Source organism: Cervus canadensis, chromosome 1 (assembly GCF_019320065.1).
Source record: "Cervus canadensis isolate Bull #8, Minnesota chromosome 1, ASM1932006v1, whole genome shotgun sequence".
In the NCBI taxonomy this organism is placed as follows: domain Eukaryota; kingdom Metazoa; phylum Chordata; class Mammalia; order Artiodactyla; family Cervidae; genus Cervus; species Cervus canadensis.
The window spans coordinates 101,895,477-101,920,340 of record NC_057386.1 but is presented as its reverse complement, the minus strand read 5'-3'; the positions used below and the strand labels follow the sequence as shown (position 1 = coordinate 101,920,340).

At 57.9% G+C, this 24,864-nt stretch overlaps 1 protein-coding gene across 2 annotated transcripts; it reads left to right on the top strand.

The window, feature by feature from the left end:
* Positions 1-24,864, top strand: MMP17 (matrix metallopeptidase 17). 2 transcript variants are annotated; one of them, XM_043488733.1, is made up of 10 exons: positions 1-216; positions 10,502-10,634; positions 11,283-11,412; positions 12,101-12,384; positions 13,307-13,483; positions 15,026-15,125; positions 17,414-17,496; positions 17,595-17,747; positions 20,659-20,916; positions 21,934-24,864. In XM_043488733.1, the coding sequence occupies exons 1-10, from the start codon at positions 73-75 to the stop codon at positions 22,245-22,247; spliced, it is 1,776 nt and encodes a 591-aa protein (XP_043344668.1). In that variant the 5' UTR covers positions 1-72; the 3' UTR covers positions 22,248-24,864. The 2 variants fall into 2 exon arrangements, with proteins under 2 accessions (XP_043344668.1, XP_043344677.1); XM_043488742.1 differs by lacking the exon at positions 17,595-17,747.

Sequence of the window (24,864 nt, the reverse complement as noted above, 5' to 3'; positions counted from 1 at the left end):
GAGCCGGGCGCGGGCGCGGGGCGCACGGGCGCGGGGGACTGCCACCTCTGCGCCGCCCGCCCTTTGAGCGCGATGCGGCGCCGCGCCGCCCGGGGACCCGGCCCGCCGTTCCCCCGGGCCGGGGTCACGCCGCTGCCGCTGCTGCTGCTCGCGCTGGCCGCCCGTGGGGGCTGCGCCGCGCCCGCGCCCCGTGCGGAGGACCTCAGCCTGGGAGTGGTGAGTGTGCGGCCGGGAGGCGGGCTCCCGCGGGCCAGGGAGACACCATCAGGGTGCCTCGACGCCTGCGGGAACCCGGACGCCCTGGACCCATTTCCTGGGCGGGAAAGCTGAGGCTGGGTCGTAGGCTGAATGTCTGACGCGCGCCCCCCCGGATCTGGGAGAGGCGCGCTGGGTCCCTCCTGGGCTGCGTGCGCTGGGAGCCCGCCGCAGTCACAGGAACCCGCGGAGGTTGGCGGCTTACCTGGCCGGAGCCCTGTCCCCGACTACGTGCAGCCCCAAAGAGGCCCCTGAGGCGGATGGGACAGCAGTCGCAGCCGCCCAGAGCTGGGCGTCCCGCGTGCGTTCCCAGTGGGAGTGGCGGGGGTGGGAGGTGCGCACCCACAACAGAGAAAAGGACGGAGCTGCGGAGTGTGGGCGCCCCGGAAAGCTGGTGGTTTCGAGTTTGCTCCGTTGAGGATGTTGAGGAACAAGGGAACCGACCCCCCAACCCTCCACTAGGCATGGATCTTGGCCCTATTTCCTGTTCCCTTCCACCCCCAGGACGGCCAGCCTTGCCTTGCCACCCTTGTCCCCGTCCTGAACCTGATGAGCTGCCCGCCCCCCCTCCCCCCACTCGCAGGCTCGGATGTAGCCCCACCACCTTATCTTGCGCTTCCCCTCGCCCAGTATCAGCTGTGTCCCACTGGCTTGGAAACCATACAGAGGGGCTGCGCAGTGGCCTCTTCCCACGTCCCCTCCCCCGTTCAGTCCGCCAGGCTTGGAGCCTCCTCGTTGGGACTTGAAAGATTTAGATCACACTTTATAGGTCTCCGCCTCCAGGTCCGGGGAGGCTGGGCGTGGGCACATGGGGGCCGATGGATTAAGCAGATTCCTTCTGAGGCTTCCGCCCTGCAGTTGCCCTCACTTGGGCTCCCTGCCTCCGCACCTGGCCCTCGGCAGTCTCCTAGAAGGGTGCTGGCGGGGCTCCTCTCCCAGACTATTAGCACTCTCGAGCTTCAGGTGGATTTCAGACCAGTGCAAGCATTTAGGGGGCATCCACAGCCCCGAGGTTGGCAGGACTTGGCCACAGGCTCTGGATGAGAAACAGTCTCTAGCCACCCCTGCCCAACTGCCCCAGCCCCTCTGCAGCCATCTGGGAGGGCACAGCCCCAGTCTGTGCTGTCTACACTCGAGGGACCCCCAGAGCTGCTTCCTCCCAGCCAAACTGCTCTGAAATTCGGGTGCCTTTACCCGCCTCTGGGGCTTGGGGTGTCCTGAATCCCCTCTTGGGGTGCAGGCTCTGAGGGCATCAAATCTCTAGGTCTGGGCTGGGTGGCAGTAGAACCAGGCTCTCACCTTCCAGCTTTGAGGGTTACTGGGGATCAGGCCCCCACCATCAGGACATGGAGCTCCTGGCCCAGTCAAGTTCATTTATCAGACGCAGTGCTATTGTGAAGTTTCTCAATGCCCACCCAGAGGGAGCGGGTCAGGTACATTCCTCCTGGTTTGCACCTCCACGCCTCCTCCTCTGTCTGCTCCCCTGGCTTCCCCGGCACCAGGGGTTCCCCCGGCCCCACAGCCTGTGGGAGGCACTAGGCCGGGGATGTGGCCCCTCAGTCTGGAGCCCCAAAGACTGCAGGGCCTTGGCATCCGGCCCAGCTGGTAAAGAGCAGAGGTTGCTGCCCCTGCCGGGAGAGACCCCCACCAGGAGAAGGCCAGGTCTCTTCCAGGCTGGTGTGGGAGAAACCTTCCTGCATCCTGCCCCCAATTTGCAGGCAGAGGGCGGTCTCTGGTGGTCTTCCGGGGAATGACACCTCAGTGCATCAGACCCAGAGGTGCAGGAAGACCAGCAGGGATTTGCAAGGAGGAGGGGGGAACTCCTTTCTACCCACCCTCTGCAGACCGCCCCGGGGGCCCACTGACTCTGGATATTCAGGTCTAGGGCTGCCAGCGAGGAGAAGGGCCCCTTTGTAAGTGTGACCCAGCTTCTGCCAGACAGAGCCGTGCCCAGCGGGTCTCTCAAGCGCTGGCTGCCCCCGGGAGGGGCTCCCTGGCCCAGCCGCCGCCGGAGCATCAGAGGAAAACAAAGCACCGGATTGAGGCCCGCTGCGCCGGCCCAACAGCAGGCTTTCAGGCCGCGGTGGAGCGGGACAAAAGAGCCCCATGCCCTCCTGGGGTTGTCGGCTGAGCCGCAAGTCCTTCTGGGCCCGTTTTCATTATTTTATTTCTGAGTAAGTAACATCCACGGCAAAATATTCAGGCCATACAGAAGGGTCCGCAGGGGCGATCGTCTCCCTTGTTTCCTAAGGATTCTTCCAGAGGTTGTCTGGGCACATAAAAGGGCATGGGGCCTCGGCCCCTTATTTCTATGGATGACAACCTGCTGTCCACTGCTGCGTGTCCTGCCGTTTTCACTTCCCAGTCTGTCTTGGGGAACGGTTGGTACTGGAACGTCTTTATCTGCCGGGTTCTTTCTGTCCACCCATCGCATTTCACTGCATGGATGTGACTGACATCCACTAGCCAGACCCCGGCCCGGACGTGCAGGCTGTTCCTAATATTTCACCGTAGTCAGGAGCGGCCGGAACGCCCAGTTACTGCGGTGTGAGTATGTGAGGGGCTCAGCTCTGCAGGAGTCTGGTGACAGGCATGCATGGGACATGTCACAAGTTGACAGATTTGCCAACCTCTAACTCTGAAGTTTGGGCTTACCTGATGGCTCAGTGGTAAAGAATCCAGCTGCCAATGCAGGAGACGCAGTTTTGATCCCTGGATTGGGAAGATCCCCCAAAGAAGGAAATGACAACCCACTCCAGTATCCTTGCCTGGAAAATCTCATGGACAGAGGAGGAGCCTGGCGGGCTACAGTCCATGGGATTACAGAGTCAGACATGCCTTAGCAACTGAGCACACACCTCTGAAGTTTGTTCTCAGGTTTCTATCCCAGCAACAAAGTCTGTGAGCTCTTTTGCCTCATACCACGCGTGTCGGCAGTTCTTTTGGTTCTCTGACTATGGTCTGTGACTGAGAACTCGTGAGGGTAGCCGGGAATCAGCAGGGCCCTCTTTCAGTGGCCCAGGGGGCTGGGCACGGGCTGGAACACCTGTGAGCACCTGTCCCCCTGCAGGGGTGGGGAGGGGGTGACGGGGGCAGCCATCACCCTGGCCTCAGCCAGTGGCCTCTGGGTCGCTGCTTCTCAGCGCCAGCACACAGGCAAGCCTGTGGGCGCTTGATGTGCTCAGAATCCGCGTCAGACCTGGTTTGGAGCCAGGAATATTCCTCTCGGTGCAGTCAGGGAATCCAACCAAGGTGACAGGGGCAGTCTCCCTGAGCTGCAGGGGGAGAGCCTCAGCTCCCAGGTCTCCCGCCCACCCCTCCAGAGCTTGAATTTAAATGTGAAGGTCTTAGGACCCAGCTGGTAGCTGGTCCCCTCCCCGGCCCACCACCCCCCCCATTCCCACCCTGCAGGCATGTTGTCAACAAGTGAGTTCATTTCCCGGACACTCATTGCCCTGGGTATCTGGATGACTGAGAAGTCTTTGTGGCACTTTCGTAGGGGCCCATGTGGTATGGGCACGACTACGCTGGATGCCTGTGGTCTGAGCCCTGGGAGTGTGGACTCTGACTAAGCAGGCCGGTGACCAGCCTGGCCGCTGAGGAAATGTCATTGCTCTTTCAAGAGCTCTGGAACCAGCCTCTGGGTGAGGGTCCCAGGCTGCTGTCTACCAGTCTCGGGGAGCGGGGTTTGTGCTGGGCCTCAGTCTCCTTATCTGTAAAATGGGGCCATGAAAACGGAACAGTTGGGATATTAGCTGACTGATGCCCCTGAATCACTCACAACAGCGTCTTGTGGGAAGTAAGCTGCCTTCACACGCTGAGGGGGGAGTGTGGAAACAGGGGGACAGCTGGGGAGCAGTTAGGGGCTCACCAGGGTGCTTGCTGATGTAGTGCCTTCCTGAGGGTTTCCGAGGGTGCTCCGAGCACACCACGTGGTTTTTGCCTCTTGGTTAATGGTGGCCCAGAGCTTCCAGTGAGACACTCCGGGTACAGAGTCTGTGCCGTGCACATGAAGGGTGACAGACGCATCTGTCACACGCTAGCTCACAGCCTTCTGGGTCCTTTCCAGACACCATCCTGCTCTCGGGAGGGAAGGACAGTGGTCTGGGCAGGATACCAATGCCACTTCCCCTCCTCACCTGGCCCACTCATCAATTCCTCCACCCTCTCTTCTCTCTGTACCCTAGTCCCACCAGTGCTTTCTGTTCCCTGAACTTTCCACACTGGTTCCAGGCATGGGGCCTTTGCACTGACTGTTCCCACTGCCATGAATTTTCATCTCGGCTCATCACCTAGCCAGCTCCTCCTCATCTTTCAGGGCTCTGCCCAATGCCACCCCACCAATCACCCATTTAAGGAGCCCCTCCACACTGTCTCACTTCTATTAGCACAGGGTTCCTGGAAATAGACCCTGAAGCTAGAGATCCTGGGTTCCCATCCCACCTCTGCCCTGTGCTGTGTGACTGTGAGCAAGTGTCCTGACCTCTCTGCCCCTCAGTTTCCTCATCTGTAAAATGGGCATAATAGCCCCTACCTATATGATCATTGCATCAGTTCTTTATTGAGCACCTGCTGTGTGCCAAATGTGAATTGAACCCCATGGACCGCACACCCCTGTCCTCACGGTTTTCCCCTATGGCTGCTGTGAACATAACTCAATAATTATTGGCCATTAGGATCACTTATCATAGTTACCACCCATGACACTTGTTTTTCACGTGTTTAGTATTGGTCTTTCCCTACAAGACTGTCCCTCCTGGGTGGATGGCAGGGTGGGGTCTCCCCAGGTCTTTGCTGTCCCGCCAGCACCTGGCACAGGGAGCCCTCGATGAGGGTGTCCAATGGATGGATGGACTGTCCGAGGGGGGTCTGGGAGCACCCCCCTGGGGAAGATGCTGGGATGAGGGATCATCCCAACCACAAGCAGCCCCCGGAGGAATTCCCACCCTGCCGGGGGGCCCCCAGGTCCTTTCTCTCTGGGTCTTTATTGGCTGGACATCCAAGGGGGTCACACACAGACTCGAGCCAGGGCCGCACTGTGTGACCACGGGCCATTTCTGCAGCTGCTCCTGGGGGTGGGGGGTGACACCACCCTCATCGGCGCTGGCAGATGAGTGAAGGTCAGAGGTGGCAGCACTCAGCGGGTGCTGAAGGGTCTGTTATTATTTGGGTCTGGGGGCGGGTGCTCTAAAGCTGCTGCCCGCCCACCTCCATTGTCCCTGATGCTGTGGCGGTGTCTGCACTGCCCTGGCCTCCGTTTCCTCGTCGGTGCCCTGGGACCAATGACACCCACTCTGCATTCCCCCATGAGGCCGGCGGAGTCCAGTCAGTGACGGAGCACGAAGTGGGGGGCAGACAGTTCAGCCGTGTGTCCCCATGGTCCCCACTGGCCCCAGGTCCCTCACAGCCCATCAGATAAGTGTCCTGGGGTCAGCTCGCTTCACTCCCACCCTGGTCCCACTGCCAGCACGCAGGGCGAACCCTTCTGTGCCTCCATTTCCCCGCCTGAAAATGGGGCAACAGTGGCCAGGCCAGGGCTGGGGGGAGGACCTACGGAGGCACTGCACACAGTAAGCGCCTCTTGTTTTCTGGCACCATCCACACGCATTACAGCAAGGCCTTCCTCACCCTGCAGTCCAGCCATCTGTGGCGAGTTGGTTTACCAAGTCCCCTGGGAGCCAGCGCTAGGGCGTGGGTTGAAGGCTGACCCACTGGGCGGAGGGACTGCTCAGGGCATAAACACGAGGCCTGTTTGTGGGGGCAATGGCCCACTTGCCTGCGACTCTGATGAGGTCAGGAGGGAGTTTTGTGGTGTGTGCGTTAAACATCGTTAGCGCTATGAACAGACGCATGTTGTGTCAACCAGTGATAAACAATACAGAGAAAAATAAAACCAAGCAGGCGGGGGCTGGGGGGTGGGAAAGCCATGGGAAGGATGGTAGGTGGCTTCATCTGGTTTGCGGGAGGGGCCAACACGCCACCCCCTGCCAGTGCCTTGGGTAGAGCACCCACGTCTCTGGGCCTCAGTTTCCCCATCTGCAGTAATGGCTCAGTTCACGGGGGTCCTGGCAGAGAGGAGGAAGAGAGCACATCCTTGGCTGTTAGGGATTACCCATGATGAGGCAGCCCCTGCAAGTTTGGGGCTCCCCCTCCCCCCCTCCTCTTGGCCTTCTGGAAAGTTCACCCTCCGCCCACACACTCTGGTTGCCCTGGAGACACGGTCTCCGTGGTGACGGAAGGAGGACCAGTAGGTGAGCACAGGAAGGGGCCGGCCCCAGGCGACCCACAGGCTCTGTAGGTATTAGGGGGCGAGGGGCGGGACTGGAGACAGCTGGGTGGAGAGGGGCTCTGGGCCCCCACCCCAGGGGCTGACGTTCCATGGGTACTACTGTGGAAGCGGGCAGGAAGAGGGGCTGCAGTGGCTCCAGGGGAGCCCTAGGCAGGGCATTTGGCAGCCTTTGCCCTGTGCAGGGACCTCAGCCCTGAGGTTGAGTTCTCAGCCTGGTTCCCCTCTGATGTTCCAGCCTGTACTACCAGGGAAAAAAAAATTAAACCCCAGCCATTTGGGAATTTTTGTCTCCCCTGAATCGGGATGAGCTGGCAAGTCAAGAGGGAGAGAGACAAAGAAAGGAGTTTTTAGACACCCCCTCCCTCCCTGGGCTCCAGAGCTGTTCCTTTCCAGCAGTGATGGGGGCTTCTTGTGTGGACACGTGTTTCCACGGAACAGGATGGCTCAGGGCTGAGCTGGGGTCCCCATGGGCTCTTCAGGACCAGCAACCCCCCCTAAACCCACCAGAGATTTGTCCTGTTGTCATACATCTCCTGAGGATTTCACCCCCAATGCCCCCCACCCCGTCCAATGGCCCTCACCGCCTGCCAACCCCCTTGAGCTGAGGGTTGTTCCCAGCCCCCATTCCTAGTCCAGGAATCAGTGCAGAAGCCCACCAGCTCTGTGGGGGGCCAAGGGGAGGAGGTGGGGTGAGGGTGTGAAAGGAGGGGACAGGCTTTGTGATGGGGGAGTGGCTGCACTGGGGGCAGGTGGGACAGCTGAGCCCAAACCTGTGGGGAGGGGGAGGGGAGGGGGTGGGGGCCCATCCCTCCCGCCAGCCCCCCAGATCCCATCAGCATGCCCGCATGCTCTTGCAGCCAGCAGGAACTGCAAACGGCAGTGCTCCGGGGCCTGGGCAGGTACCAGCAGCTGCTGACCATGGCCAGAGCAGTGCCTGGCCCAGGGCAGCACGTGCCCCAGTCCTGCCCTCAGTCTGCAAGTGGACACAGAGCCTGGCCACTCGGACCTGCAGCTAAAACCTCCTGCTTTGCAACGTTCGCAAACATTTCCAAACCACCTGAAGTACTCTTGAGGCCTGAAGTCCAAAAATGTGCGTGGCCTCCCAGCAAGGCTCACAGGACCAGAAGCCACTCCTTTGTAACCCCCGTGGAGCCCTGGGAGGGCTGGGAGCAGCAGGGGGCTGCTTGGGTCAGACACCCAGCTGTTATCCCAACCTATAGCGTGACAGCTGGGAGGTGTGTGGTCCTCCCAGGGTGTCTCAGCCTCAACCCACCCAAAGCAACTGGCCTGGGTGGGGAAAGGCTCTCACCTGAGTAGATCATTACCTGGTAGGAGAAATGGGGCCAGCATCCTCACCTAGCATCGTGTACCATCAGAGGAAACTCTGGAGGACTTTCTGGAGGAGATAGCCTCATGGTGCTGAACAGCCCCCAGCTCTTTAGCTCAGGCCTGCAGTGTTAACAAAGAGCTGCAAAATGTGTGTGTGTTTTCTGACGTCCAAAAGGAAAATGGCAGGATCAAGATTTTAAAATATCTTTAAAATTGTCCCCAAAAATGTGTAGCCACAAATACACATCTGTCTTTTTTTTATAATTTTTATTGTAGTATACTTGATTTGGGCTTCCCAGGTAAACCCTGCCTGCCAATACAGGAGATGTAAGAGAGGCATGTTCGATCCCTGGGTCGGGAAGATCTCCTCAAGGAGGGCATGGCAACCCACTCTAGTATTCTTGCCTAGAGAATCCCACAGACGGAGGAGCCTGGCAGGCTAGAGTCCATAGGGTCGCAGAGTTGGACACAGCTGAAGTCACTTAGCATGCACACATGCCCATAGTTGATTTACACTGTTGTGTTAGCTTCCGCTATATAGATAGCTCTGTGAATAAAGATACACATCTGTAACATGAAATGCTCTCTTGGGCGTTTCCGGGACCCAGTGATTAGCCATGAGACTCGCTCGGTAAATTTTATTGATAACTGACAGGATGCATTTTTAAACAATTTTATTTATTTATTTATTTTTGGCTGTGCTGGGTCTTCACTGCTGTGTGAGCTTTCCTCTAGGAGCGCTGAGTGGGGCCTCCTCTCTGGTTGCCGTGCGTGGGCTTCTCATTGCGGTGCCATCTCTTTAGAGCTGGGGCTCTGGGGTGCACGGGCTTCGGTAGTTGTCCCATGTGAGCTCAGTAGTTGTGGCACACAGGCTTCATTGCTCCACAGCATGTGGGATCCTCCCAGATCAGGAATCAAACCCGAGTCCCCTGCATTGGCAGACGGACTCTTTACCACTGAGCTACCAGGAAAAGCTCCCAGGTTGCATTTTAGTGTGTTTGAAGTGATATGAAGGGAGGTCCTCCTAAAAGAAGGATGCTCAGGGGTGCGGAGGTGCTAGCACCGCAGAGGGCAGAGCCCTGAGTGGAGATTGAGCCTTTCCGCCTATTCGTCTGACCACAGGATGACACTCGGGTGTGTCCACTGGTTGCTGTTCCCTGTCCTGCCTGACAGCCTAATAGGGGCTCCCAGACCTGAGAGGGGCCTCCCATGTCCCCCAGTTGGGCACATTCTGGGAGGCCTCCTTTCAGAAGTTGGGGAGGAAGTCAAGGAACAGAGAGAACCCCAGCAAGGACTCAGTGTTTCCTGGAAAGCAGGGGTGGGGAGTTGAGGGGTGGGATCTGGCTGGTTCTCTGCAGGTGTATGCAAATTATATGCAAATCATTGAGGACTCTCCTGGTCAGTTGAGGCTCCTGGGCATCCCTGGAGGTGGGGGCCATAAATCCCCAGGGCAAGGAGTCCATAGGCAGGAGCTATATACTCACCAGCCTCCTGGGGGCCCTGTAGGTGGTGTAAATGAATAGAGCAGAAAAATAAAAAGGAGACCTGCAAGTCAGTATCTCTCCTGAAGCCTGGTCTGGAAGGGAGTGGAGCTCAGAGAATTGCCACAACCCTGCCTTCCAGCCACCCATGGGTCTTCCCCAGACTGGCTGGTGAGCCTGCCCCCTGGCGCTGCGTCCACGTGGCTGAGGGCTTTTCACGGGGTTGTCACCCAGCTCGGGAAGTGGGCGCCTGCACCATTTGCCTTTGAAGAAACAGCAGCCCCCCAGGGGGTCCCCATGGATGGCATCAGTGCCTCCCTGTCTCCCCAGATGGAAAGGTGACTGGGCCAGGGAAGGGGGCTCTGTGTGTGTCCATGGCATAAAGGGTTGTCCTCATTCCTGCTTCGTGCTTGGCTCAGGGGTTCCCCCCGGGGCACTTTGCACAGACCTGTCCCCTGACAGCCAGCGCCACACGTGCTTTACATGGAGGGTGCCCGTGTCAGGGGCTGACCTGAGGGTTTCCACGTTCTAACTCGTTACATCCTCACTTCCACAGGTGAGGAAACGGCCTAGAGAGAGCACTGACTTGCCTCAGTTGCACAGTGAGGACAGGGCTTGGTAGGATTTGAACCCAGGCAGCCTGGTTTCAGAGTCTGGGCTCTTAACTCCTGGGCATGTGCAGCACATGACCAGATTCTTAAAACCAGTTTCTGAGCCCATTGCCCTTCTCAGCGTGGGTTTCAGAGCTTGGGTCCTGAACTGCTGCTTCACTGCCAGCTCAAGGCCTGAATTTGGCACTCATGATGTTAAATAACCTTTTAAAAATTTCAATTTTGTAAGTGTCCCTTGGGCATTTTGCTGTCGCAGGAGGGAGGTGGGGCAGGCTGCCATGAACAGTTGTACAGGTGGTACACTGCTGAAGCCCATCCCATCTAAGGGGCATCATGTTTATCAAGACACTTCCGCAGCCTCCTGTAAAGAAATTTAAGGAAGGAGCAAGAGACTAGTGGGCAGTGGGCAGGGGCTGGAGTGTTGGGCTGAGCTGGGAAAGGCCTGCCCCTTACAGCAGTGGGGGCCCCAAGCCATGGCTCTTCTGTGGGGCTGAATCTCCACCTCCAACACCCCTCACTCTGCTCTCTGCCTGCAGGAATGGCTGAGCAGGTTCGGCTACCTGCCCCCAGCGGACCCCGAAACAGGACAGCTGCAGACCCCAGAGGAGCTGTCCAAGGCCATCGTGGCCATGCAGCGGTTCGGAGGCCTGGAGGCCACCGGCGTCCTAGGTCAGTCCTTGGGGTTCAGTGGGAGATGGGTGCCAACCTGGTTTCTCCCAAGTACCCCTGCAGCCTGCCTTGCTGTTCTGGGACAAGGGGGAGGATTCTTGCTGCCTGGGGGCCCTCCATCATCCCTGTCCCCTCCCCATCGCCATCCCCAGTGTGGGCACGGCAGTGGGTGAGTGTGCCAGCTATTCCCAGACCCCATTTCCATACTTAGAGCAGGGATCTCAAACTCCATGCCATGGGCCAGGCAGACCAGGTGTGGGAGTGAGTTCTGGCCACCCAGGCCCCTGTTAAGTCTTGCCCCATCAGGGGTGGGGGGCAGCCCTGTGCTGTCGAAACTCCCTGCTTTTCAAGGGAAACCAGAAATCTGGGGTGTTTATGCAATGCCCTACTCTTTACATTTTGACAACAAATTCCAATTTTGTAAAGATTCTCGGCAGGGCTGGCTGATCAAAACATGTTTGTCCCCTGACAGTGGGGCCTGACGCAGCTGCAGACCCAGGCCTCGTCCCCCCAGACCTGGTGCGGGGAGCCAAAGGGACCAGACTTGGGCTTGGAGCCCACTCTCAGGGAGCTGCTGGGAATGCCCATTTGGGGGTGAGTTTGCACAGGACCGAACTCCTGACCTCTGCCTGCCCACCTGCCCCACAGATGAGGCCACCCTGGCGCTGATGAAAACCCCTCGATGTTCCCTCCCTGACCTCCCGGCTGCGGCCCCAGCTCGAAGGAGACGCCAGGCTCCAGCCCTGACCAAGTGGAACAAGAGGAACCTGTCGTGGAGGTGGGCAGGGCTTTCCTGGGGTCTGGGTGTCACGAGGGCAACCAAAATGAATACCCACAAACCAAGGCTGAAGAGACAGGATTTTGTCTTCTTGCTTCTAGAAGTCAGAAGCCCAAGATCTAGGGGTCACAGGGTGGTCCCTTGGAAGCTGTGAGGGAGAGTCCGGCCTGGCCTCTATCCGGATGCTGCAGGCAGCTCTGGGTCCATGGCTCCAATCCCTGCTTCCGTCTCCACACGGCCTCCTTTCATGTCTGTGTCCCCTTCTGTCCCTTATAAGGACCCTCACTGGATACAGAAAGTGAAAGTGTTAGTCACTCAGTCGTGTCCAGCTCTTTGCAGCCCCACGGACTGTAGCCCACCAGGCCCCTCTGTCCATGGAATTCTCCAGGCAAGAATACTGGAGAGGGTTGCCATGCCCTTCTCCAGGAGTTCTTCCTAATCCAGGGATTGAACCCGCGTCTCCCATATTGCAGGCAGATTCTTTACCATCTGAGCCACCGGGCTGCCCTAATCCGGGATGACCTCATCTCCATCCTTGTCCCGATGACATCTGCAAATCCCATTTCCAAATCAGGTCCCCGGTGCCCCACTCGAGGCAGAATGTTCCTGGGAGTGCACTGCAGCCTGGTCGGGGGTGCTGGGCCTTTCCGCACGGCCTGACCCTGGGCTCTGACCCTGCCCACCCCAGGGTCCGCACGTTCCCACGGGACTCGCCCCTGGGCCGCGACACAGTGCGGGCGCTCATGCACTACGCGCTCAAAGTCTGGAGTGACATCACGCCCCTGAACTTCCACGAGGTGGCCGGCAGCGCTGCCGACATCCAGATCGACTTCTCCACGGCCGACCACAACGACCGCTACCCTTTCGACGGCCCGGGCGGCACGGTGGCCCACGCCTTCTTCCCGGGCGACCACCACACCGCAGGGGACACACACTTCGACGACGACGAGGCTTGGACTTTCCGCTCCTCAGGTGTGTCCGGGGAAGCCCTAGGGGCCCTGCGTCACACACCCTGCCCCCCGATTGACCCATGATAGTGTAGGGAGTCACACCAGTGCCCCGATACTAGAAACCGCCATGGCCTCCCCCTGAGCCAGCCCCCCCCCGAGCCCAAAGCTGTGGGCACCTGTCCAACTCAGGAGGACAACGCTGCGGTCTTCGTCCAGGCTGATCTCACCAGCCATCTCTGGCACGAGCAGCCCGCCTGGCCAACCCTGGCTGGGATGTGACTCTGTGAGTTCAGCTTGTCCTCATCCTGGTCTCCGCTTCCAAGAGAGAGGGAACTTGCAAGGTCTCTGCAGGCCTGGGCACATCACCACTTCTGCTAGGTCCCACTGGCCAAAGAAGTTTCAGGCCCCCAGGTTCGAGGCGGGAGGAGGATCAGAGCCAAGGAGGAGCATAGGGCATGACTACAGACAGGGGAGTGGGGACCCTTGAGAGGGTGGTCTCTATATCAGACTGAGGAGCCCATCCCAGCTGGAGGAACCAGCAGGGGTCCCGTAGAACCTGTAGGTTCTGTGCCATGGTGGGACCTGGGGAATCTGTTCAACTCTGCGGGGATCGGGGAGCTTATAGTGACCCCTATAACTTGGCTCCTGGTGGCCTACAAAGCCTGAAGTATTTACCATGTAGCATTTACAGTTTGCCAGCCTTACTGTGAGTGGCACACGTGGGGTGGAGAGACCGAGAGACCCCAGGGCCTGAGATGCCCCTGAAGATCCTATCGGGCCTCCTAAGAACCTGAGTGACTCCACAGAACCCCTCTGTCCAGGACTGGGGCCTCCTCCACAACCATCCTGGCGGGCCCATCACATCCCACCCCACAGGTCCAGTCCCGGTGGCCCAGCAGGAGCTGGCAGCCCCTCCCCCGACTCACCGGCTCCTGTGTCCACAGATGCCCACGGCATGGACCTGTTCGCGGTGGCTGTCCACGAGTTTGGCCACGCCATCGGGCTGAGCCACGTGGCAGCCACACGCTCCATCATGCAGCCATACTACCAGGGCCCGGTGGGTGACCCACTGCGCTATGGGCTCCCCTACGAGGACAGGGTGCGCGTCTGGCAACTGTACGGTGAGTCCACCCTCCGAGAGCCAGCACGGGCCACCAGGGATGGGGACAGCATGCTGGGGACCCCCGAGCCCGGAACCCCAGAGAGGAGAACTGGTTGTATTTTGTGCGCTGTGTGCCTGGGACCTGCACACGCTGGCTGCCCCTCAGTATGTGTGGAATGAATAAACAGGTGATTTCTGTCACCAGGGGCTTTTCACAGAGCTTGTCTCAGACCCCCGGGCAAGGTCCCATGTTCAACCCCCAGGAGGTTTCAGGTTGTGACAGCTGACATTGATGGTGACCCAGGGCCCGTGCAAAGCACTTATGTATACTAAGTCATCCAGTCTTTACAAGCTGTGAAGTCCATACTGCACCCCTACTTAAAGATGGGAGGGCTAAGCCAGGACCAGCCCAGAGCCAGGGGTCACATCAGGAAATGTGGCAGAAGGAAGCCTGTCCTGGGAGCTGACAGGAGCCTGGGGGTGGGGCAGTGATGGACCCTCCCCCATTTACCTCCCCATCTCCACACTGGTCTCCCTCACCCCCACCCCAGTCTGTCCCCCACCCACATCAGCCAAAGCAATTCCCTTAAAGCCTGGGACGGAGCCTCTCATCTGGGTGGTGGGGGGCAGGTGAGCCTCGCTTTATGCCCCATTGCAGCCCCTCCCCTCCACCCAGGCCCCTCCCCTGCTTCACTGTTGCCTTTGACATCTGTGGACATTTTTTCCTTGAATTTATCTATTTTTTAATTGCAGGATAATTGCTTTACAATACTGGTTTCATTTCTGCCATACATCAACATGAATTAGCCATAGGTGTACCTGTCCCCTCCCTCTTGAACCTCCCTCCCTAAGTGTAGTAAAATTTACCATTTTTACCACTTCAGAGCAAACTATTTAGTGACATTTGGCACATTAACAGTGTCGTTCAAGCATCATTTCTATCCACTTCTAGAACTTTTTCATCCCCCCACCCTGCCTCCTGCTCCCGCCTCCCCCATTAGCAGTCACTGCCCAGCCCCTGGCAAACACTCATCTCCTTTCTGTCTCCATGGATTTGCCTCTCTGGACAGTTCAGATAAATGGAATTCTGCAGTGTGTGGCCTTTTGTGTCTGGCTGCTTTCACTTAGCATGTGTTTTCAAGGGTCATCCCCGTCATAGCATGCATCAGTAATTCCCTCCTTTTTACGGCTGAATAATTTTATTTATCCATTCTTCCGGTGATGGACATTTGGGTTGTTCCCACCTTTTGGCCATGATGAATCATGTTGCTATGCACATTCATGTGCAGCTTTTTGTTTGAATACTTGTTTTCTGAAACACTTGTTTAAGTCATCAAGGCACCCATGCCTTCTGCTCATGCATCTCGATGCTCAGGCTTGGGTGGGGGGGTGGCTGTCTCCCCTGTCCTGCTCACCACCACAGTCCAGTTCCTGACTCAGTGCAGGCGCGGTGCCTGCCCACCCGGTGGCCTCGATTCCATCCTGGCAGCTCCAGAAAGGGTGGTGGGGTCTACAGGGAGGCGGGCATGCCAGGTTCAATGCAGCCTCCTGGTCTCCACAGGTGTGCGGGAGTCGGTATCCCCCACGGCCCAGCCGGACACCCCAGAGCCTGAGGAGCCACCCCTCCTGCCGGAGCCCCCTGACAATCGGTCCAGCACCCCGTAAGCTGTGGGCCCCTGTCTCCACTCTGCAGCCAGCACCACTCCCAGCAGTGGCTTAGAGTCCTGAGCTCCAGGTCATCTGGGCCTGCTGAGCCCTGAGAAACGGTTTCTTTTCTTATGGACAGAAGTGGAGGTGTTGCAGGAAGGGGGACCCCTTCCAAGGCCCAAAAGTGGGCTTGTGTCTAACACCTGGAAATGAACTGTCTGCGGAGACACACTTGCTGACAAAGCAAGAGACTTTATTGGGAAGGGACGCCCAGGCAAAAAGCAGAAGGGTCAGGGAACCCAGGAGGACTGTTCTGCCATGTAGCTCCCAGTCTTGGATTTTATGGTCATGGGGTTAGTTTCCAGGTTGTCTTTGGCCAATCATTCTGACTCAGAGTCCTTTCTGGTGGTGCACACATTGCTCAGCCGTGATGGATGCCAATGAGAAGGATCTTGGGAGGTGTTAGGACACATAGTGTCACCTTCTGACCTTTCCTGAACTCTTCTGGTTGGTGGTGGCTCATTAGTTCCATGTTCCTTACCAGGACGTCCTATCATAAACTAACTCACACAGATGGTTACTGTGGTGCCTGGCCAGGGTGGCTGATTTCAGGCAGTGTGCTTCCCCTAACAGAAGGGACAACTAACCACCCAGCCCAGAACTGTGCAGAGGCATTCCTTTCAAACCCACAATTTCCTCCCCCCCTTTGTCACAGTCATCTACGGCTGTGTAACAAACAGCCCTGCCTTGTGACATCAAACCACCACCGTGTCGGTAGGCTCATGGATTCTGTGGGTCAGGAATTTGGACAGGGCACAGGGGGATGGTCAGCTCCACAGTGTTGGGAACATCTACTGGGGACTAGAATCCTCTGGGGGCATCTTGACTCGGGTCTGGTGCCTGGGCTGGGCTGACTCAGCTGGGCACTCCTCTGTGGCCTGTGCTGGAGCCTGGACTCCTAGAGTCGGTGTCCCAAGGGAGTGTCTGGAGGGTTGGCAGTGCCAGAGGCCAGGCGACAGCTGCCTGTCTTTTAAGGCCCAGCCTCGGATTCGTCTCGCTCTGTAGTAAAAGCAGCAGCCAGAGCCCACCTATGCTCACCACCCCAACCCCCCTACCCCCGGTGGAACAAGTGCCACAGAATCTGCAGGAGGCCATCCTCGTCCACCCCCCACCTCTGCCCTCCCAGCTTCCCTGCCCCTTTCACACTCACACAAAACAAACAGAAATCTATGTATTTAGGCTTCCGTGGTTCAGTTTGGTTTTGAGGTTTGGCTTTCCAAGGGTGGAATGTTTTTATGCTTTTCCCACTCAGCTGTTTGTGGTGAATTTCCACTGAGGTCAACAGCTGTTGCTTTATCTTGTGTTGTTATTGTTCTTCATTGCACTTACTTATTGAATAAGTAACACTTGTCAGTGTACACAGCTCCAGAGGCACAAAAAAAGCACCCGCGGTGAAAAGTTAGTGCTCACCGCTGATGGACCAGCCCACTCCCCAGGGCACGTAATCGTTGATGTGCGTGTCCTCCCAGATAGATTCTACACGAGTATAAGAAAGTTAAGCATGTAGACATACATGTGTGAGCCCAGTGGGACGCTGGTGCGCTGGTCTGCACCACACCTCTGGCCCCAGGGCCCGTGGAGGCCTCTGTGTCTGTGAAGACACCTGGTTCTCTGAGCTTGAGCTGATGGTGCGCATGTGCCTGTTTATTTTTTATTTTATTCATTTATTTTCTTGGACACACCACATGGTGTGTGGGATCTTAGTTCCCCAACCGTGGATTGAACCCGGAGCCCCTGCAGTTAGGAAACTCGGATTCCTAACCACTGAGCCGCCAGGGAAGCCCCCTGCACTGCCCTGTTTTTTAAGTTCTGGATCAGTGGGCATTTAAGTTCCTGATCTTTTGTCCTCACAAATGATGCTGCTGTGAATGCTGTCAGTGGGTAGAGCTGCAGACTCAGAATCGGGGGACCCAACAAGTAAGCTCAGCGTTTCCGTAGAAAGCGCCCAGCTGGCTTCTCGATGCTTCACTGGCAGCGTTGAAGGCGCCTGCTCGTGCTCCCTGACGCTCGCTCGCTCAGTGATCCATCTTCGCCAACCTGAAGGGCCAGAATAAGACTCGTTTTCACCCACTTTTCTCTCTTGACTAAACTGCTGTGGTCAGTGAGCCTGCAGGCGGTGATGCAGGATGAGGGGGTCCTTGGAGGAGGCTTATCCTGGTGGCCTTGGGCCACCCAGCTCCCCAGGGTGGCTCAGCTCAGATTGGGGCTGCCTCCCTGCCCTGCCCTCTCTCTCTGCCCCCAGGCCCAGGAAGGATGTGCCCCACAGATGCAGCGCCCACTTCGACGCGGTGGCCCAGATCCGCGGCGAGGCCTTCTTCTTCAAAGGTAACCCCCGCGGGGTCCAGCGGCCGGCAGACAGAAAAGCGGGTCCCACCCTGGGCCCCAGACCGGCCACCTGCAGCCCCACCCCCTGTGTCCCCCAGGCAAGTACTTCTGGCGGCTGACCCGGGACCGCCACCTGGTATCGCTGCAGCCGGCACAGGTGCACCGTTTCTGGCGGGGCCTGCCGCTGCACCTGGACAGCGTGGACGCCGTGTACGAGCGCACCAGTGACCACAAGATCGTCTTCTTCAAAGGTGGGCGGGCCCCTACCTGGGTGCCTGCCAGGCATCGCTGACCGGGGGACTGCAGCCCTCACTCCCCAGGACCCCCAAGCTTGCCTCCGCCCAGGAACACTGGTCCTGTGCTTTGCTCTCTGAATCTAGAGCTCCGGGCAGAGAGCAGCTCATTCATTTGTGCACTCAGCCAATTTATTGAGCACCTGCTGTGTGCCCCGCACTGAGGTGGGCACTGCAAGCACGCGGTGGGCAAAACACGGATATATCCCTGCCCTTGTTCTTGGGAGAGGGGGACACAGTAAGCTCCCACAAGTAATGAGGAAGTTAATTGCAGATAGACCTGAGGGAACAGCATTCCAAGTAGAGGGAACTGCCAGTGCAAAAGCCCTGAGGCAGGAACAGTCTTGCTGATTGAAAGACCTTAGAAGAGAGTGGTGAGGCTGGAGCAGAGTGAAGGATGAAGATTCAGGGGAGGCGATGCAGGTCAGGTTGACACCCGGGGGGCTGTGGGTGTCAGGCTGGATTTATTCTAAGCGCAGAGAGGAAACTGAGGACCTCCCTGGCCCACGCCCAGCTCCCCAGTCTCAGTCCAGGGTGACAGGGCCACTGGAGGAGGGGTGTCACTTCACCCTCTAATACCCCCTCTCCTGGGCTGGGCTGGGAAGGCACAGTTTCTGTTTCTGGGGAGCATGCTGTCTTTGGGGGGAGAAGGCAGGGTGTCCGCCTGCAGCAGGAGACCAAGCCCTGCCGATTCTGTGGGCACTTTGGGGCTCTGAGCCTTCCTCCATCTCATATGCATGGCTGTGCACACATACAGATGTGTTTTGGGGGATCTGTAGCTCCCCAGAGTGAAGCTATCCTGCTGCCCTGATCAAGCCTCTTCAGCCTGGCCTCCCTTGAATGGGGCCCGAGTTCACCTGCTTCACACCCACCCTGGCGCCACCACCCCCAACAGTAGAATCACTGTCTCCAAACCTGGATGCCTAAGGCGAGCTACAGTCATGGTGGTGGGACCTGCCTGGCATCTTCTAAATAATTTGGATTATTTCTCAGCATTTATAACTCAGGAGATCCCTATGAGAAACCATAGCTCTGTCCTGAAATGTAAGACAGTGTGGGCACTTGGGGCCTGTGCATTTGCCTGGCAGAGTCAGCTGCAGCAGGTCAGGCTGCCCTGTCCATGTCACCCACGCCAGGCGCCCACTTGGAGGAAAACCTCACAGCCCTTTTCGTTGTTTGTATGGGGCCCTTTCTGCAGCTGTGCCATCCTTTTCTTCAGTGGTTTTCAGTCTCTGACAGAGGATTTTTTTAGAAATTATTATGGTTTAAAAAAAACACATAATGTAAAATTTACTATCTTAACCACTTTTAAATGTACAGTTCAGGAGCATTCACCCTGTATCCAACCATCACCACCATCCATCTCTACAGCTTCTTCATCTTGCAAAGCTAGCTGAAACTCTGTCCCCTGTAAACACTACCTCCCCATCCCCCTCTCCCAGCCCCTGGCACCCACCACCTCACTTTCTGTTTCCATGGATTTGATCACTCTAGGGACCTCACACAGTGGAATCGTACAGGATTTGTCCCTCTGTGATCGGCTCATTTCACTGAGTATAAGGTCCTCCAAGGTTCATCCATGTTGTAGCATGTGTCAGAAACACCCTTCTTTTTTTTAAGGCTGAGTAAAATTACATTGTCCTGGAGGAGGAAATGGCAACTCACTCCAGTATTCTTGCCTGGGAAATCCCATGGACAGAGGAGCCTGGTAGGCTCCAGTCCATGGGGTCGCAGAGTCAGACAGGACTGAGAATGTACACAACACAATGAATGTTCCATTGTATGGATGGACCACATTTTGTTCATCATCTGTTGATGGACACTTGGGTTGCTCTCACCTCTTAGCTATTGTGAATAACCATGAGTGTACAGACAGCTCTTTTGGAGAACCTGCTTTCAGTTCCTTTGTGTATATTCCCAGGGGTGAGGTTACTGGATCCTGTACTAATTCCATGTTTAATTCTTTGAGGAACTGCCCGACTTTTCCACAGCAGCTGCACCATTTTACATTCCCACCAGCAGTGCCCAATTTCCCCACATCCTCAGCTGCACTTGTTATTTTCTAGGTGTGGAGGTGGGGGGAGGTTGATAATGGCCATGCTAGTGAGTGTAAGGCGGTATCTCATCATGTTTTGACATGCATGTCCCTGGTGATTAGTGATGTCAGAAACACATCTTCTCCTGTGCTTACTGACCATCTAATTATCTTTAGAGAACTGTCTATTCCAGGCCTTTATCCAGCCAAGGATTTTTTTTATGTTTTGCTTTATTTTTCCCAATTGTTTTCTAAATAACTGGGCTAATTTTCGCTAAACCTGAGTGGGGGTAGGGGGACATGACAACACCTGCTCAAACTTATTTCTCACATTCCCACCCTTCTGTGGCAGAATAGCTAGGGATGTTTCTAGAGCTCAAAGCTCAGGATATACCCAATAAGCATCTTAATCACACCATTTTTGGAAAGTTGTACAAACAGATTTGAAGTTCTTGGTGATTTCTCTGCTTCTGTGTAGTCAGACAAGGCTGCACCCCACCAGGTCCAGCTGGACCTTGACCCAGCGCCCTTCCTGCCCATGAGCATATTCACCCACATCACCGCAGAACGGACTGAACAGGCCCCGCAGACCAAAATGGCTTCCCCGGGTGGGGTGGGGGTCTTGCCCCCATCTGTGATGTGGCCGCCTTATCAGACCCCACGTCCTCTGGCTGCTGCAGGTGTGGGACCCAGCCCGGCTCATAGCAGGTGCTCGGTGAATCTCAGGGGCACACGCACATCGGGGTGTCAGCCCGCGGGAGAAGCAAGGGCTGGGGCCCCGGCCTGGCGGGCTGGGCGAGCCCCGGCCCACGGCTCTTTCTCTCGCCCCCCCAGGAGACAGATACTGGGTGTTTAAGGACAATAACGTAGAGGAAGGATACCCGCGGCCTGTCTCGGACTTCGGCCTCCCGTCGGGCGGCGTCGATGCCGCCTTCTCCTGGGCCCACAATGACAAGACTTATTTCTTTAAGGACCAGCTGTACTGGCGCTACGATGAGCACACACGGCGCATGGACCCCGGCCACCCCGCCCAGAGCCCCCCGTGGAGGGGCGTCCCCAGCACGCTCGACGACGCCATGCGCTGGTCCGACGGTGAGCCGGGCAAGGGCGAATCCCTGGCAGCCTCAGCCTCCCCACTTGGGGTGTGGGGATCCGGGGGCACAGGGGGCGCCTGCCCCGCCTCCTTGGCCACAGACCTCCCCAGGGCCCCCTTGGCCTACTCCTCTGGCGCTTGTTCACCTCTCCCCTCATCCCTTCCTTGCCCCCGTCACCCTTCCAGCTGTAGCATCTTCACCTCTTGTTGCCACACAGGCGCGCTCAAGCGCGCAGGCACACACCCCAAGACATTTGCACCTTCGGTGCTTCCTTCTGGAACCCTATGCCCGGCATACCCAGGCGGCTCCTCCCCCACTCGCTTCAGTCCTTCTCTCAAATGTCCTTGCAGCACCCCCTGCCTGCAGTGAGAAGTACACCACCTTCCTACAAGGGCAATTCAGTCGCTCAGTCGTGTCCGACTCTTTGCGACCCCCATGGACTGCAGAACGCCAGACCTCCCTGTCCATCGCCAACTCTCCGAGTTTACTCAAACTCATGTCCATTGAGTCGGTGATGCCACCCAACCATCTCATCCTCTGTCGTCCCTTCTCCTCCGGCCTTCAATCTTTTCTCAGCATCAGGGTCTTTTCAAATGAGGTCTTTTCTTCACACCTGGTGGCCAAAGTATTGGAGTTTCAGCTTCAGCATCAGTCCTACAAGGGCAGCTTGTGTTCTAGTTTCAAAGCAATGTCCCCAGCATCTAGAAGAGTCTGGCACATACTAGGCTCTCAGTAAATATCCCGGGGGGGGGGGGGCGGGCAACAAACCAGAGTTACTTCATTCATGCTCCTGCCTCCAGGCGGCTCCGCGAGCTTTCCCAGGCCCCTTAAAGCTCTGAATGCCCACAGATGAGCTAGCCGGGGCCTGAGAACAAGACTCTGACTCTCAACTAAGACATTCTGCATCTTCTCTGCTGGCCCCGCAGCTCTCCCCTTCCCGGTCCTCCTGCTGTCTAGCCTGAATCCCGCGTGCTGCAGCTGCCGGAGCTCAGGTGCCCGCTCTCTTCTTCCCTAGGTGCCGCCTACTTCTTCCGCGGCAAGGAGTACTGGAAGGTGCTGGACGGCGAGCTGGAGGTGGCGCCTGGGTACCCGCAGTCCACCGCCCGGGACTGGCTGGTCTGCAGAGACCTACCCGCCGACCCCGAGGGCACGGATGGAGAGGCCGGGGCCCACGCGCGGCCGGGACAGCGCGACCATAGCCGCTCGGAGGACGCCTACGAGGTCTGCTCCTGCACTTCCCTCGCCGCCCCTGCCCCGCGGGCCGCGGGCCCACTGCTGGCCGCGCTGCTGAGCTTCCTGTGGACAGCGGCCCAGGCCCTGACGCTGTGACACTCGGTGCTGGCCTGGCCAGGGCCCGGAGCTGCGAAGTGCAAGGACTGGTGCCCGCCCCTCCAGCGCCCTAGGCAAGAGTGGAAGCAGAGCGGACCCCGCCTCGCGGGTGGGGACGGGCGCCCCCTATTCCCGGGCCGAGGCCTCCGGGTGCAGCCTCCCTAGCTCTTGCAGAGGCCAGCAGAGGGCGCTGCTCCTCGGGCGGTGGATGCGGAGTAGCGCTCTCCTGGCCTTGACTGCGGGCTGTGAGCTGGGAAGACTTCGTCACCGCCCTGATGGGGGCCAGAGCCGTCTTTTCAGCCTGTGAGTGACGGCATCTCACGGAGATTAACGGAAGATTAACATCTCATGGAGACTGACAGGAATGGGCAGGGGTGGGGGCGTTACATCAGGCCTCGGGGCCCTCAGTTCCGCAGGCCCTGGAAAGGGCAGCTCGGTGGTCCCACGGGCACCCCCCCCCATCACCGGACCGCACTGCTGCCCCTGGTGCTTCCGCCCACCCGTGGGGCTTCCTCTCCTGGTCCCTGTGGGCCTGCTGGTTGGCTTGATGAGGGCAGCCTCCCCACACACAGGCGCGCCCCCAAGCTGGGGCCGTGGTGGTCTTGTGACGCATTTCAAACAAACACGACCTCTTCCTGCTTCGTAAAGGCTCAGACTCGGCTCCCTGATGCGCCCAGGCGGGTGGAGAGTGGGCAGCCTCTGGGCCTGGAAGGACTCTTGCAGCCCTGACCCCAGATCACCAGCACTCTGGAGTGGGGGGCGGGCCTCCAGGAATGGCTGTGTAGTGGTCACCAACCCTTCCTGCCCAGCACCTCCTTGACTCCTCCAGGACCATCCCAGGTGGTTACACCCATTTCACAAATGGACGAGTTGAGGCCTGGTTCAGGGAAACGCACCTCCTGCCAGCAGGCCGGGGTCAGGCTGGGTCAGGTCTCAGAACCTGAGGTTCTGGCACGTTGGCCCAGCCCTCCCTGATGGATTTAGTGCCTACTTGCATGTGCAAGTACTGCTCTCAGTGTGAGACGTGCAGAACAAGACAGGTTCTTGGGCGAGGCACCTGGGATGCCATATGCCACCCCATGTACCCCAGGGCATGGCCCAACAGGAAGTGTGGGTAGGTGGCTTGGCTGGCCAGTCCAGGGACTCTGCTCCATCCCATTGCTCCTCTGCCCCCTGGCTCCATATCCAGGATGGCAGCCGTGAATCCCACCCAGAGAAGCAGAGAGTGCAAGCTGTACCCTTCGCCCTGCAGGGGACCTTTCCCCAAAGCCCTGGCTGCCTGCCTGCTCTCACTGGCAGGGAGTGACTTTTCCTGGGTGCATAGCTGTGGGAACAGGATGTTCTTTGCCCATCCCTGCAGCAGCCGTAGATGCCCCAGGGTAGGGCACTTGGCCTGAGAACCTCTGGTCTAGAAGAATCACTAACATCTCTTGCCTGGGACTGGGGAGAGGCAAACACCTTTGGCAAAAATGGGGTTGGTCAGGAAGAGGATAAGTAGGTGGGGATGAGCATCAGGCAGAAAGATGGCATGAAGAGACCCTTCAGGGACTGCTTTAGAGCAGGGATCTCCAGGCCGGGTGCCCAGTTGGAAGCATCAGCATCACCTGGAACCAGCAGAAATGCAGATTCTCTGGCCTGCCTTTACCTGCTGATCAGAAACCTGGGGGCAGGGCTGGCCGTGTGTTTCCCTCACCCCATTCTCTAAGTGTGAGGCACAGGCAAGTTTATGAACTGCTGCTTTCCAGCAGGCTCCAGAAAGGCCTCCCAGAGCAGGGGGATGAGCAGAAACCAAGGAAGGAGGGAGGAGGGGGAGTTGGTTGTGCTGAGATGAGAGAGAAGAGCCCAGAGTCCTGCCGGGGTGTGGGGGAAGGGTAGGTGCACACATCTGGGAGTGAGATGGGCATGCTCCAACAGAAGACACTCCATCCTTTGGCCAGAGATTTTCCAGAGGAGAGTGGGAGCCCAGGAGGGCAGTGGCAGTCTTTGTCGGGGGCCTGCAGGCTGCTGTAAGGTGTTGGGATCCACTCCCCATGTTACGGGGAGTTGCCAACCCCAGCTCTAGGGAGAGGCAGAAATGTTCCAATTTTCAGAAGAGAGCACAGGCTCTTGTAGCTACTCAGCTCCTCCCCTACCTGCCGCCCAGGTAGCAGAGGTAGGCTCAGGGCCATCCCAGGACACATGGGCAGGCATGCTGCCACAGGCAGGCAGGCAGTCTCCAGGCCTGGCCCTATGTTCACTGAGCCAAGCAAGGCCACATCCCACATCCATCTGTCAGCCATCTGGTCTCTGGACCCGGAAGGGCTCTTTGCCCGTCAGACCAGACCAGATGGACTAAGGATCCCTCATGGGTGGAACAGGCTGCCTTTGCTCAGCAAGGGCACCTCTCCCCAAATGGTCCCACTCCATTACATTCTCCAGCAGCCTGTCAGGGGAGCCAGTCCTAGGCCATTGTGCAGTTGGGGAAACAGCCCAAATAGGGTCCCCAAGTCCCCTGGGCACACAGTCCATGGGTCAGAGCCAGCTGTGGACCAGGTCTGCAAGAAACCAGATTCTTTCTTGGTGGGTGATTTACTCTCGTGTTAAAGCCAAAGATCATTTTATAAAACTTTCCCTGTAA

What these genes read in the sequence shown, in the direction of transcription:
- MMP17 (XM_043488733.1), top strand. Translation starts at nt 73, where the DNA reads ATGCGGCGCCGCGCCGCCCGGGGACCCGGCCCGCCGTTCCCCCGGGCC. An exon ending in GGAGGCCACCGGCGTCCTAG is followed by an intron (nt 10,635 to 11,282) that starts GTCAGTCCTTGG and finishes CCTGCCCCACAG; the next exon opens with ATGAGGCCACCCTGGCGCTG. An exon ending in GACAATCGGTCCAGCACCCC is followed by an intron (nt 15,126 to 17,413) that starts GTAAGCTGTGGG and finishes CTCTGCCCCCAG; the next exon opens with GCCCAGGAAGGATGTGCCCC.